Source organism: Strigops habroptila, chromosome 5 (genome assembly GCF_004027225.2).
Source record: "Strigops habroptila isolate Jane chromosome 5, bStrHab1.2.pri, whole genome shotgun sequence".
NCBI classification, from domain to species: Eukaryota; Metazoa; Chordata; class Aves; order Psittaciformes; family Psittacidae; genus Strigops; species Strigops habroptila.
The window spans coordinates 16,994,410-17,007,166 of NC_044281.2; the positions used below are offsets into that span (position 1 = coordinate 16,994,410).

At 39.6% G+C, this 12,757-nt stretch overlaps 1 protein-coding gene and 1 long non-coding RNA gene across 2 annotated transcripts in view; one reads left to right on the forward strand and one right to left on the reverse strand.

Moving 5' to 3' along the window:
* TTN (titin) overlaps nt 1-8,901 on the forward strand; it is a 253,250-nt gene extending 244,349 nt beyond the window's left edge. Inside the window, exons 255-258 of the mRNA XM_030485587.1 lie at nt 95-6,042; nt 6,131-6,284; nt 7,209-7,502; nt 7,625-8,901. Of these exons, the coding sequence (XP_030341447.1) occupies nt 95-6,042; nt 6,131-6,284; nt 7,209-7,502; nt 7,625-7,923 (6,695 nt within the window). The 3' untranslated portion in view covers nt 7,924-8,901. The remainder of the gene's footprint in view (nt 1-94; nt 6,043-6,130; nt 6,285-7,208; nt 7,503-7,624) is intronic.
* Nucleotides 8,902-10,414: 1,513 nt separating this feature from the next.
* On the reverse strand, nt 10,415-12,575 carry LOC115607850. The gene is made up of 2 exons (XR_003991369.1): nt 12,407-12,575; nt 10,415-12,254 (listed from the first exon to the last, which is right to left on the reverse strand). It is a non-coding gene; the product is annotated as an uncharacterized LOC115607850 (long non-coding RNA).
* Between the last annotated feature and the right edge of the window lie 182 nt (nt 12,576-12,757).

A 12,757-nucleotide genomic window follows, 5' to 3' on the forward strand; every position in this document is an offset into this window, starting at 1 on the left:
CAAAGTCTTTTAAAGCTTTGAATATTTAGATTACTGGTGCTCTTCTCATGTGCTTTTGGTCATGTGTTGTTTTCTCTTTCTCTTTCTATTCCAGTTCCTGCAAAGATTCACTTGCCCAAAAACCTGGAAGGCATGGGAGCTGTTCATGCCCTCCGAGGGGAAGTAGTGAGCATCAAGATTCCATTCAGCGGCAAGCCTACCCCTGTGATCACATGGCAGAAGGGACAAGACCTCATTGATACTAATGGACACTACCAAGTCATTGTTACACGATCATTCACATCTCTTGTTTTCCCAAATGGTGTTGACAGAAAAGATGCAGGGTTTTACATTGTTTGTGCCAAAAACAGGTTTGGAATTGATCAAAAAACAGTTGAATTAGATGTAGCTGATGTGCCTGATCCACCAAGAGGTTTGAAGGTAACTGACATTTCAAGGGATTCAGTTAACTTAACCTGGAATGAACCAGCTACTGATGGTGGAAGCAGAATCATAAACTACATTATTGAGAAACGTGCTACAACAGCAGAGCAATGGATTCGTGTTGCACAGGCTCGTGATACACGATACACAGTGGTGAACCTGTTTGGCAAAACCACCTACCAGTTCCGTGTAATTGCAGAAAACAAGTTTGGCCAAAGCCAGCCTTCTGAACCTACTGATCCAATTATAACAAAAGAAGATAAGACCAGGGTAACGAACTATGATGAAGAAGTTGATGAGACCAGAGAAATCACCACAGATAAAGCAGCTCACTATTCTACAAAGGAACTCTACAACAAATACATGATTGCAGAAGAGCTTGGACGTGGGCAGTTTGGCATTGTACACCGCTGTGTTGAGGCAGTTTCAAAGAAGACTTACCTGGCTAAGTTTGTCAAAGTAAAGGGTGCTGACCAAGTTTTGGTAAAGAAAGAAATTTCCATTCTTAACATTGCTAGGCACCGAAATATCCTGTATCTTCATGAATCATTTGAGAGCCTAGAAGAATTGGTAATGATCTTTGAATTCATCTCTGGAGTTGACATCTTTGAAAGAATCAGCACAGCTTCATTTGAACTTAATGAAAGAGAAATAGTAAGTTATGTACGCCAGGTCTGCGATGCACTAGAATTTTTACATCGCCACAGCATTGGACATTTTGATATTAAGCCAGACAACATTATTTACGTCACAAGAAGAAGCTCTGCAGTCAAAATTGTTGAATTTGGTCAAGCCAGACAACTGAAGCCTGGAGACAGCTTTAGACTCCAGTTCACCTCTCCTGAATATTACGCGCCTGAAGTACATCATCATGATTTGGTCAGCACAGCTACTGACATGTGGTCAGTTGGTGCTCTAACATATATACTTCTCAGTGGCATCAATCCTTTCATTGCTGAAACAAACCAACAAGTTATTGAAAATATTCTAAATGCTGAATATAACTTTGATGATGAAGCATTCAAAGACATAAGCATTGAGGCCATGGACTTCATTGATCGCCTACTAGTAAAGGAAAGAAAAGCTCGGATGACAGCTGCTGAAGCACTTAACCATGTGTGGCTAAAACAGCAAACAGAAAAGACCAGCACTAAAGTCATCAAGACCTTGAGGCACAGGCGTTACTACCAAACCCTAGTTAAGAAGGAGTGGAACACAGTTGTTTCAGTAGCCCGTATTTCCTGTGGAGGCGCAATTAGATCTCAGAAAGGCATAACAGTGGCTAAAGTAAAAGTTGCACCAATAGACATTGGTCCCATCACTGGGCAGATAAAGCATGCTGTTGTGGAAGAAGGAGGGCATGCCAAATATGTGTGTAGGATTGAAAACTATGATCAGTCCACACAAGTCACATGGTACTTTGGTATGAGGCAACTAGAAAGCAACGAGAAATATGAAATCAAATATGAAGAAGGTGTGGCGACCATGTATGTCAAAGATGTTTCTAAATCCGATGATGGTACCTACAGATGCAAGGTAGTAAATGACTATGGTGAAGACAGCTCTTATGCAGAACTTTTTGTTAAAGGTGTGAGAGAAATTTCTGAGCACTACAGATGCAGAACTGTTAGGAAAGTGAAACGGCGGGTTGATACTATGAGACTATTAGAGCGTCCACCAGAATTCACTTTGCCTCTGTACAACCGCACTGCATACATTGGAGAAAATGTCAGGTTCGGAGTAACTATAACAGTTCACCCAGAACCTCGCTTAACCTGGTTCAAATCAGGCCAGAAAATCAAACCTGGTGATGACGACAGGAAGTATACTTTTGAATCAGACAAGGGTCTTTATCAACTCGTGATCAATAATGTCACTGAAGAGGATGATGCTGAATACAGTATTGTGGCACGCAATAAATATGGTGAAGACAGCTGCAAAGCTAAGCTGACTGTGATCCCACATCCACCTCCAGCAGATGCCACACTAAGGCCAATGTTTAAAAGACTGCTGGCAAATGCTGAATGTCAAGAAGGCCAAAATGTCAGTTTTGAGATCAGGGTATCTGGTGTACCGAAACCAACGCTGAAATGGGAGAAAGACGGTCAACCCCTATCCTTTGGTCCTAACTTTGATATAATTCATGAAGGTTTAGATTATTATGCTTTGCATATCAGAGATACTTTACCTGAAGACAGTGGTTATTACAGAGTTACTGCCACAAACAGTGCTGGATCTACCAGCTGTCAGGCTTATCTAAAGGTTGAACGCTTGAAATATGTCAAGCGTGAGTACAAGTCTGAAGAAGAGCGGGAGAAGCACGTACAAAGGCAAATTGACAAGACCTTACGAATGGCAGAAATCCTTTCTGGTGTCAAAGCTGTTCCACTGACACAAACTGCACAAGAGGCTCTCAGAGAAGCTGCTATCTTATATAAACCAGCTGTTAGCACTAAGACTGTCAAAGGTGAATATGAAATTAAGAAAGAAGAAAAGAAGGAAGAAAGAAAACTTCGCATGCCCTACGAGGTCCCAGAGCCTCGCAAACATGTGCGCACTACTCTTGAGGAAGATCAGAACATTAAACACTTTGTGCCTCTGTCAGACATGAAGTGGTACAAGAGGCTACGAGACCAGTACGAAATGCCAGGAAAACTTGAGAGAACTGTTCAGAAACGTCAGAAACGCATACGTCTTTCTAGGTGGGAGCAATTTTACGTGATGCCACTACCACGTGTTTCTGATCAGTATAGGCCTAAATGGCGCATACCAAAGCTAACACAAGACGATCTGGAAATTGTGAGGCCAGCACGTCGGCGTACCCCATCTCCAGACTATGAATATTACTATAGACCAAGAAGGCGATCGCTTGGTGACTTGTCTGATGAGGAATTACTTCTGCCTATTGATGACTATTTAGCCATGAAAAGAACTGAAGAAGAAAGATTGCGCCTTGAAGAAGAGCTAGAGTTAGGCTTTTCTGCTTCCCCTCCAAGCAGAAGCCCTCCACGCTTTGAACTGTCTGCCCTTCGGTACTCTACTGCAGCAGCACAGGTCAGTTCAGAGGAAGAAAGAAAAAGACAGCTGAGATATTCAAGCTATCACATCCCAACTAAAGCTGAGACCAGTGCAAGCTACGCAGAGCTTCGTCAACGTCATGACAGGGCTGCCTACAGACCACCTAAACAAAAGCAAAGGATTATGGATGAAAGAGAGGATGAAGAATTGCTCCGTCCTGTTGGCACTGCTCAACGACTCTCTGAATACAGGAGTGAGCTCGAATACATGGCAGAGGAGGAAAAGAGTAGACTCAGAAGAAGGAGGGAAAGAGAAATAACTGAGATCACATCAGAAGAAGAAGAAGAAATAGAAATGGTGCAACACGTTCACAGGGAATTTTCACCTCCCTCTAGATTACTAAGGAGAAGAAGATCTCTTTCTCCAACTTACATTGAGTTGATGCGTCCTGTATCTGAATTAATTCGGCCTCGGTCACGGCCTCCTGAAGAAAGTGAGAGAAGATCCCCAACACCAGAGAGAACTCGACCACGCTCACCTAGCCCAGTTTCTAGTGAAAGATCACTCTCTCGGTTTGAGAGGATGGCAAGATTTGATATCTTTTCTAGATATGAGTCCATGAAATCTGCTTTGAAAACTCAGAAAACTATGGAAAGGAAATACGAAGTACTTACTCAACAGCCTTTCACCCTTGACCATGCTCCTCGCATTACCCTGAGAATGCGCTCACACCGGGTACCCTGTGGCCATAATACCAGGTTCATTCTAAACGTCCAGTCAAAACCAACTGCTGAAGTGAAGTGGTACCATAATGGTATTGAGCTCCAGGAAAGTAGTAAGATACATTTGACTAATACCAGCGGTGTATTAACTCTGGAGATTCTTGACTGCCACATTGATGACAGTGGAACATACCGGGCTGTATGCACAAACTACAAAGGTGAATGCTCTGATTATGCAACACTAGATGTTACTGGAGGAGATTACATTACATACTCTTCCCAGCGGAGAGATGAAGAAGTACCAAGGTCAATTTTACCTGACTTGACAAAAACAGAGGCATATGCAGTCTCTTCATTTAAGAAAGCATCTGCTACAGAAGCAAGTTCCTCAGTAAGAGAGGTTAAATCAGAAATGTCAGCAACAAGAGAATCACTCTTATCATATGAACACTATGCTGCTTCTGAAGAAAAACTCACTGCAGCTGAAGAAAAATCATTGGAGGAAAGAACTGTACACAAGGCATTTAAAAGTACTCTACCCGCGACAATCCTTACAAAGCCACGGTCAATCACAGTTTCTGAAGGGGAGACTGCAAGATTTTCCTGTGATGTCGATGGTGAACCAGCACCAGTAATAACATGGTTCCGTGCAGGCCAACCCATTGTTTCTTCAAAGCGCTTCCAAGTAACACGAACACAGTACAAGTCTACTTTTGAAATTACTTCAGTCCAGATGTCAGATGAGGGAAGTTACACTGTTGTGGTGGAAAACTCGGAAGGAAGGCAGGAAGCACATTTCACTTTGACCATTCAAAGAACAAAAATTCCTGAAAAAACTATTACAGCACCTCCAACAATCAAATCTCCTGAGCCTCGTGTAAAGTCTCCAGAGCCAGTTAAGTCTCCTAAACGAGTAAAATCTCCTGAACCCATCAGTAGCCCCCCAAAAGCAAAGTCACCACCTGCAGAAAAAACAGTACCACCAGAGAAAGTACAACTACCAGCTGCCTCTCCACCAAAGATAAAACAGCATCTGAAAGCAGAAACTCTTGGAGATAAGGTAAAGTTATCCTGTGCAGTTGAAAGCAGTGTTTTAAGTGTCAGAGAAGTAGCATGGTATAAGGATGGCAAAAAACTAAAAGATGACCATCATTTCAAGTTTCATTATGCAGCAGATGGCACCTATGAGCTCAAAATTCATGATCTCACAGAATCCGATAAAGGAGAATACACCTGTGAAATTATTGGGGAAGGAGGTGTTTCAAAAACTAACTTCCAGTTTACTGGCCAAGTATTCAAAAATATCCATTCCCAAGTAAGAGGTGTATCTGAAACTCATAAATCAGTTCAGAAAGAAGATGAGTTGCTTACAGTTTCTTCCCAGAAGAAATCAGCAGTGACAACTGAAGAAAAAGCAGCAGTTGAAGAAGTCATTAAAAAGTCAATTGTTACTGAAGACGTCAAACAATTGAAAGCAGAAATTAAAGCATCTTCAACTAAAATGACAGTGTCCGAAGGGCAGAAAGTGACACTGAAAGCCAACATTCCTGGTGCCTCTGAAGTAAAATGGGTGCTGAATGGAATGGAGCTGAGAAATTCAGATGATTACAGATACGGTGTTTCTGGAAGTGATCACACGCTAACTATCAAAAAGGCTAGTAGTAAAGATGAAGGTATACTCACCTGTGAGGGTAAAACTGATGAAGGCACTATTAAATGCCAGTATGTTCTGACCTTTTCTAAAGAGCAATCCAACGAACCAGCATTTATCATGCAGCCTAAGTCTCAAAATGTCAATGAAGGGCAAGATGTATTGTTCACCTGTGAAGTTTCTGGGGATCCTTCTCCTGAAATTGAGTGGTTTAAGAATAATCAACCTGTAAGTATTTATTTAATAGATCTACTTGAAAAATTAGAATTATTCATAAAACCGATCTCAATGAAACAATTTTTTTTCCCCTCCACAGATTGCTGTTTCATCGCACATCAGAGTAACACGCTCTAAAAACATATATTCTCTTGAGATTCAAAATGCAGCCGTAAGTGACACTGGAAAATACACAGTCAAAGCAAAAAATTACCACGGGCAGTGTTCTGCTACAGCATCTCTGACTGTACTCCGTAAGTTTGTTCTCCGGGTCTTATGTTCAGACTAATCACAACTTTTTGCTGTGGTGTGTCTACAAAAATTACTTACGATAAACACCACAGGTAATGTTGATTTAGGTATCTTAATTAGTTCCTATTTCTTTTGTGTACTATCTACACAGAACTAAAACAGCATTACAAATCTTTATAACATCCACAGAGGAACACACAGATGCTCTATTACGTCAACAGATGCATGTTAATGGAAGGCTATGAGCATTCCTTCTAGGATGACTGTGTTAAGACCTTGGTGCTGGCAATTACTCTTTCCTCATTTATTGACAGAACCTATTCCAATAAAACAAACCAATACAGTTAAAACTTCTTATGAGAACTAACTGAACTGGGTTTAGTATTTTATTTGCTGTACCATATCCCAGTTCCTAGCACCAAGGAGTTGGTATGATTTGCTTGTATGACTGTGCTTGGGTTTGGAGGAAAGCTGCAGTGATTGAGCTTTTCTGCTGCCTTTTGTAGCTACAGAACAATGCAGTGAAATACGGACTTTCCTATACCATGCTCGTAAGAACTTGAAGATGTTTCACAACTTCTACAAACATGGACTGAACACACACAATTTCTTAGTGTCTAATTCTAGTAATGGTTCTAATAGGAAATGCTGTGTGATAAACTGTTTCTTCGTAAGCATGTTTTTCCTTCAAGCTTATACATCCTACTAACTGTTCCATTTTCTACCTATTTCAGTTATAAATTACTCTTTGAAATTTGGACATCTTGAATCAAATTATTGTAAATAATTTTATACTCCACTGCAGTTTTCCATGGAAAGCAAACTATGCGCTCTCTTCATTTCTGTAAAATTAACCATATAGAACTGCATGACTTTGTTAACGTGACATCATTGGTTTTTCCTTCTATCTTTGCAATGCTCCTCAGCTCTAATTGAAGAACCACCAAAAGAGGTAGTATTGAAGACAAGTGGCGACGCAAGCATGCACGAAAGTTTTTCTTCTCAGTCCTTTCAAATGGCTTCTTCTAAACAAGAGGCTTCATTCAGCAGTTTCAGCAGTAGCAGCATGACTGAAATGAAATTTGCCAGCATGTCTGCCAAAAGCATGTCCTCCATGAAAGAATCCTTTGTAGAGATGAGCTCCAGCAGTATTATGGGGAAATCTAGCATGGCTCAACTGGAGAGTTCAACTAGTAAAATGCTTAAATCGGGTCTGAGAGGTGAGCAATACAATTACTAGTAGAGTTAGTGCTTCAGATATCCTGAAGTAGTCCTCAGAATAAACTTGCTGTATGGCTTAGTGGAAAGACTAACCTGGTATTTCTTCTCCTGTTTTGTAAAGGAGTACCACCCAAAATTGAAGCTCTTCCATCTGATATCAGCATTGATGAAGGAAAAGTTCTCACTGTATCTTGTGCCTTTTCTGGTGAACCTGCTCCTGAAATAACATGGTACTGCAGAGGGAGACAAATTACTAGTCAGGACCAGCAAGGCAGATTCCACATTGAAACCAGTGACGATCTAACCACCCTGATCATCATGGATGTCCAGAAGAACGACGGTGGACTTTATACTCTGAATTTAGCAAATGAATTTGGTACCGATTCTGCCACTGTGAATATTAATATTCGATCAATTTAGAGAGCTTGATCTGTATAATTTACACTTGTCTTTTTACAAGTGATTCATATATGGACTGAAATATCTGATCTGTAAATATAAAAGAAAAATATTTTTGTACCTACCTGAATGAGACAAAGTCCAGAGCTATACATTATGACTTATAGTCATTATTGACCTAAGAATTTTAAACACTTTTTTCACTGACATGTACATACTGTATATAGCCGAAGTTAACGGTTATGAAGTTTTGTACCATTTATTTTATGACATTTTGAAACGTAACTTTTGGAACTAACAGTTGGTAGGAGAAAGTTTCCTAGCAAACGACTACCCTGCTCAACATTTAACTAATTTTTGTGCCTCAACTCATTGTTGATGTCTAAGAATGCCTCAACAGGTAGAGAGGCTCCCTGTTGAAGATTACCTACACCTAAGAGATGATACTGTGCATAGTATTTCATAGTGCACAAATATTTATGTTGAATCAGAAATGTAAGGCATTGGTGATGTTTGCAATTACCCTCCTGTAAGCATTGCTTTAATGTTTTACATTGGATCTGATTATGTCATAATTTCCATACCTGACTGACTATTTTTGGACAAAGTGCAAGCGGCCAGCACTTTGTTCACCCGCCATCTGTGTACTGTTTCTGACACACTGACTGCCTGAATAGCTTTAAAAAAGTAACATCACCTGGCCATCCCCTTAATCAACAAAGCTATTGAGGTACTCAAGTGCAGCAGCAGTACCCCCTCTCAGAGGTTCGTAGGATGCAGTGATTGATTGTGTGGTAGTATTAGACATCCAGTAGACACTCCTGGGCAACTAAGCAATGAACCACAGTTTGAAAACAAACTGTTGTTACAACAACAAATACCCTGCACACTTCAATTTGCTTTAGTTTTCCTAATGTAGTAATAAATCTTGTTAGCAGTTGAACCTCCTTGAGATAGAATTGTTCATTTGAAATAAAGCATGCTTTCTGCACCATAAAACCTGTGACTCCTTGGTTTTTATTTACCATGCTCTATTTTTACACTTCCTGTACTACACTACAAAAAGAGTTGCTGAAAGAAAAGACCAGGTAGCAATACAATTCTCCAATGTAAACCAGGTAGCTAACTGTTGAAAATCCAGCCTTCTATCAGAAACAGCCTGGCCACCACAAGAAAGTTAGCCTCAAAAAAATGTCAAACTAAAAAAAAAAATAAAGTTTCCATCATAGGCTCTTCATTGACAAATGATAATTTCTAGCATATCCCTAAACATTATACTGTTCTTATCATCCACCTGTTCAGTGAATTTACAGGCCTTGCACTACACCCTGTGTGGATAAATTGCTAATCTCTCTTCGTTATAGCTGGTCTCTGCTGGAAGTGGTTAAACAACTGCCTCCAGGAAACCTGACTATTGCCTCCTTTTTTTGGCAGCTGCAACTAGTACAGACTAATGACCCTAACTGCCCTGAGCTAGTTCTCACCTACCGTGAGTAATGAAGGGCACATACCCCATCAGTTCTCCATTCCTCAAGTCAAGTCAGCTGACATACCTATAGGAGCAAAGCCTGTCTTTGTATTCCTGGAAGGGAATCACAAATCCCATGCAGGCAGGTCACAATTTTGGTTACCTATGGGAAAAGAGTATCAAGGTCAAAGGAGCAACTCTGCTTCTAGAATTCACTCTGGTCAGTAGAAAAAGCTTGGGAACAACGACATTCACAGCAATGCAACACTGCTTCAGGAGCTGCAAAATCCTCGTAAGTAGAGCAGGGGCATTAGTTATCAACACTATGCACCACTGTGACTCCCAGCGTACTACTAAAACAACCCTCAAGTTTGTCAGAAGTAACAAAGAGGGTAGTATGTTTAAAAACCTACTAAAAAAGCCCCCAAAAATCTCACTACAAAAGCAGACTTTTTTTTTTTTTTTTTTAATTTCCTTATTTCTTCCTTAGGGAGGAAAGTAAAAAAGAATAATAAAAATGAGATAAAAAAGGCCATTTGTTTTAATCTTTAAAGCATTCAATGAAGAAAAAAAAATCAAGAAAGCTTCTCATTCTAATTCCATTAGCTGTTTAAAAACCCTCCAACAAAACACAAAAATACACAGGTACAGTCTTATTTAACCAACAACCAACTTGTGTACACAAGCATGTCATCAATTTAAAACCAAAAATGCACTAGTCAGACATCTCAGCAGACAGTAGTAGTGACAGACAACATCTGCAGATTTAAGCATTGACTCTTCTCCACAAAGGCTACTGGAAACTTGGTCTTCTGTGGCCTCTACTGAGGCTAGACATACTTACTTGACCAAGAGGAAAGCACACTGGCATGGCAGTGTAAGCAAGTTCATTCTGCCTGTACCTCTCTGGCCCAACCCTGCACAGTACTTAAGCAAAAGTAGGATTTCAAGTACTTACAGGCTTTGCTAAAACACAGCTTTAATAGATAACTTTACATGCTGACCTGTTAAGCCAGTGCCTTTTTTGTTGTTTTGTTGTTTGTTTTTTTTTTTTTTTCCACAAGACTGGTAAGTAAGTGAACAATAATATAGTGACATCGATAAAGTCACAACCTAAAGCCTCAATATTCAGCTTCACAGATCACATCCCTAAACAAACAGTAACATTTTTCGAGACACTAGATTAAGGAGCCTCTGGATAAAAAACAAAGATAAAATGTCCAAAGAACATTTCAAATTATTTTCTTATTATATTCAGGTTGAATACTGTACAAGTTGACATTTGTTCTCTTTGAAGAGAAAAATCTATTGCACTATAGGACCAAGTTCAGAAAAATATCCTACCACGGTATGTGTGCGAAGGGATTTGGACTTCAGGTTTCCTGGGTCCCAATGAGTAAGGGAAAACCTTTTAACACAGCACCGTGAGGTGCTGTATAAATTCCACCATAGGGCTACAGGTTCTCTACTAACATTTTACAATTGGTAGCCCAAGAAAAATAACTGTGATGATGGATAGCCATAATAAAAGAGAGAGATTCATTTTACCACTAGCAAACAAGAAACCCTAGTCTTAACATCGCATTTCAGTTTTTATCCCTGGCTCCAGTTTCAACAACTTTTCCCTTCAAGGGGAGGAAATTATATGAACAGAACACAAAACACACACAACTCTGATGAAGTAATTAATTAATAAAACTTCCCTTCTTTTTTTGTTCTGGAGCTTGGATTAAAAAAAAAAAAAAAAAATGAAAAAAGATAAATCTGAATGCTTAATGTCTGTATTTTATTTTTTTTAAAAAGCAAGCATTAAGACTCAAAAATCAGTCAATTATTCCCACAGTGGAACAAGCCACAGTACTAACAAATGGCAGCGGTACAAAGGAGAAAGGATGACAGAGAAAATAAGGTACTCAATCTGACACGTCAGAAAATGAGTTGGTGTGTAGAAAAATAGACCCATGTAAGGTAATCATGACCCACTTCTGCAACTGTAACCCAAACTTTGTAGAAAATGCCTAGGCAGCCTACCGAGTTTACTGAGAAAGGGCAGCTACAGAAGGAGCCAAAGCAGTATTTATCACAAGAAAATATGAAACACCAGGAAAAGGAGAAGACACTCTTAAATCCTGTCCAGTGACAGGATTTAAAGTATTATCTTTGACATCTACAATTGACAGTCTTGGAGATGGTTGTTTATCCTTCCCTTAGAAAAATCTGAAGGAGGCCTTTTTTTTTTTCTTGTTGTTATTAAACAAACAAACATATCGATAGGACACAGTTGTGCTTTCCTCTTTAGCCTTCATTCCCATATGTGTGATGGTTAGAAGAGTCAGGATATAGCTCTTGGTGTACACGCTCTTGCCAAACAACATTCTGGATTGTTCATCCAGACTTAACAATTATCAAAACGCTAATTAAAACGAATTACTAAATGACACCTTCTTATCACTACTGTACATACACAGGGGGAAGAGCAGAGGTAAAGTGTTTCTTTTATAATGTTTTAAAGCGCAGGCTATTCCTCTGTCTTCTAGTAAGTTTGTCTGTTTGTTAATGAATCACTGTGGCCTGCCCTGTATGGGCAGTGGAATGCCCAGTTTCCAAACCTTAGTTCACTGCTTAAGTTAGCTGCCAAGGGGCTGAGCCCTTTCAAAACAGTGGCAATTCTAAGGACGTACATACACCGTTACATTCATCTGTGGAACTTTACAAGTGAAACAAAAATCCATATGGTCCTTTGGTCTTCAATGTTCTTAGTCTTCAATGTCTTCAACAGCAGAAATCTTCAGGATGGCAACTGTGGATCTGGGCATCCACGTTCTATAAAAATCCCCTTTAGTAGTAACTTTCTCTTCTAGGTCTGAAACTGTCAGGTTCAGCCCTCAAAGTCGGTAAAGAAACGCCCACAACAGGCAGGTTTCACATTAGCTCTTTAAAATCAGGATATTGAGGAATAGCTGCAAAAAACAGTTTTCAGACACAGACATCTCCTTCATTCAGCTATTATGCCCCTTTAAGAAGTTATTAACTTACCAGCAGGAACAACAGCTGCACTACAATACTTAAAACTGATAGTGTCAAAACAAGCAAAACTCAAGTTTATAGTTTGTGAAAATAATCTTAACATAAATAGCTGTGATTTCAATTTTTAAATATTTTTTTTTATGCAGAAGCAACCTCTGAAGAATTCCTATCCCAAAGACTGTTTTTTTCTGGGAGAAAAAAAAAAACCCCTAAACAACAAAACAAACAAAACCCCAGCTTACTATTCACTAAGTGGAAAGAAATACAAACATCAATTTTCACAAGTTTAAAGCCTCTACACGTTGTAACCTCAGTAAGTATCATTTTCAGAAATTACTTCTTTGCTCCAGATGCCAGAAG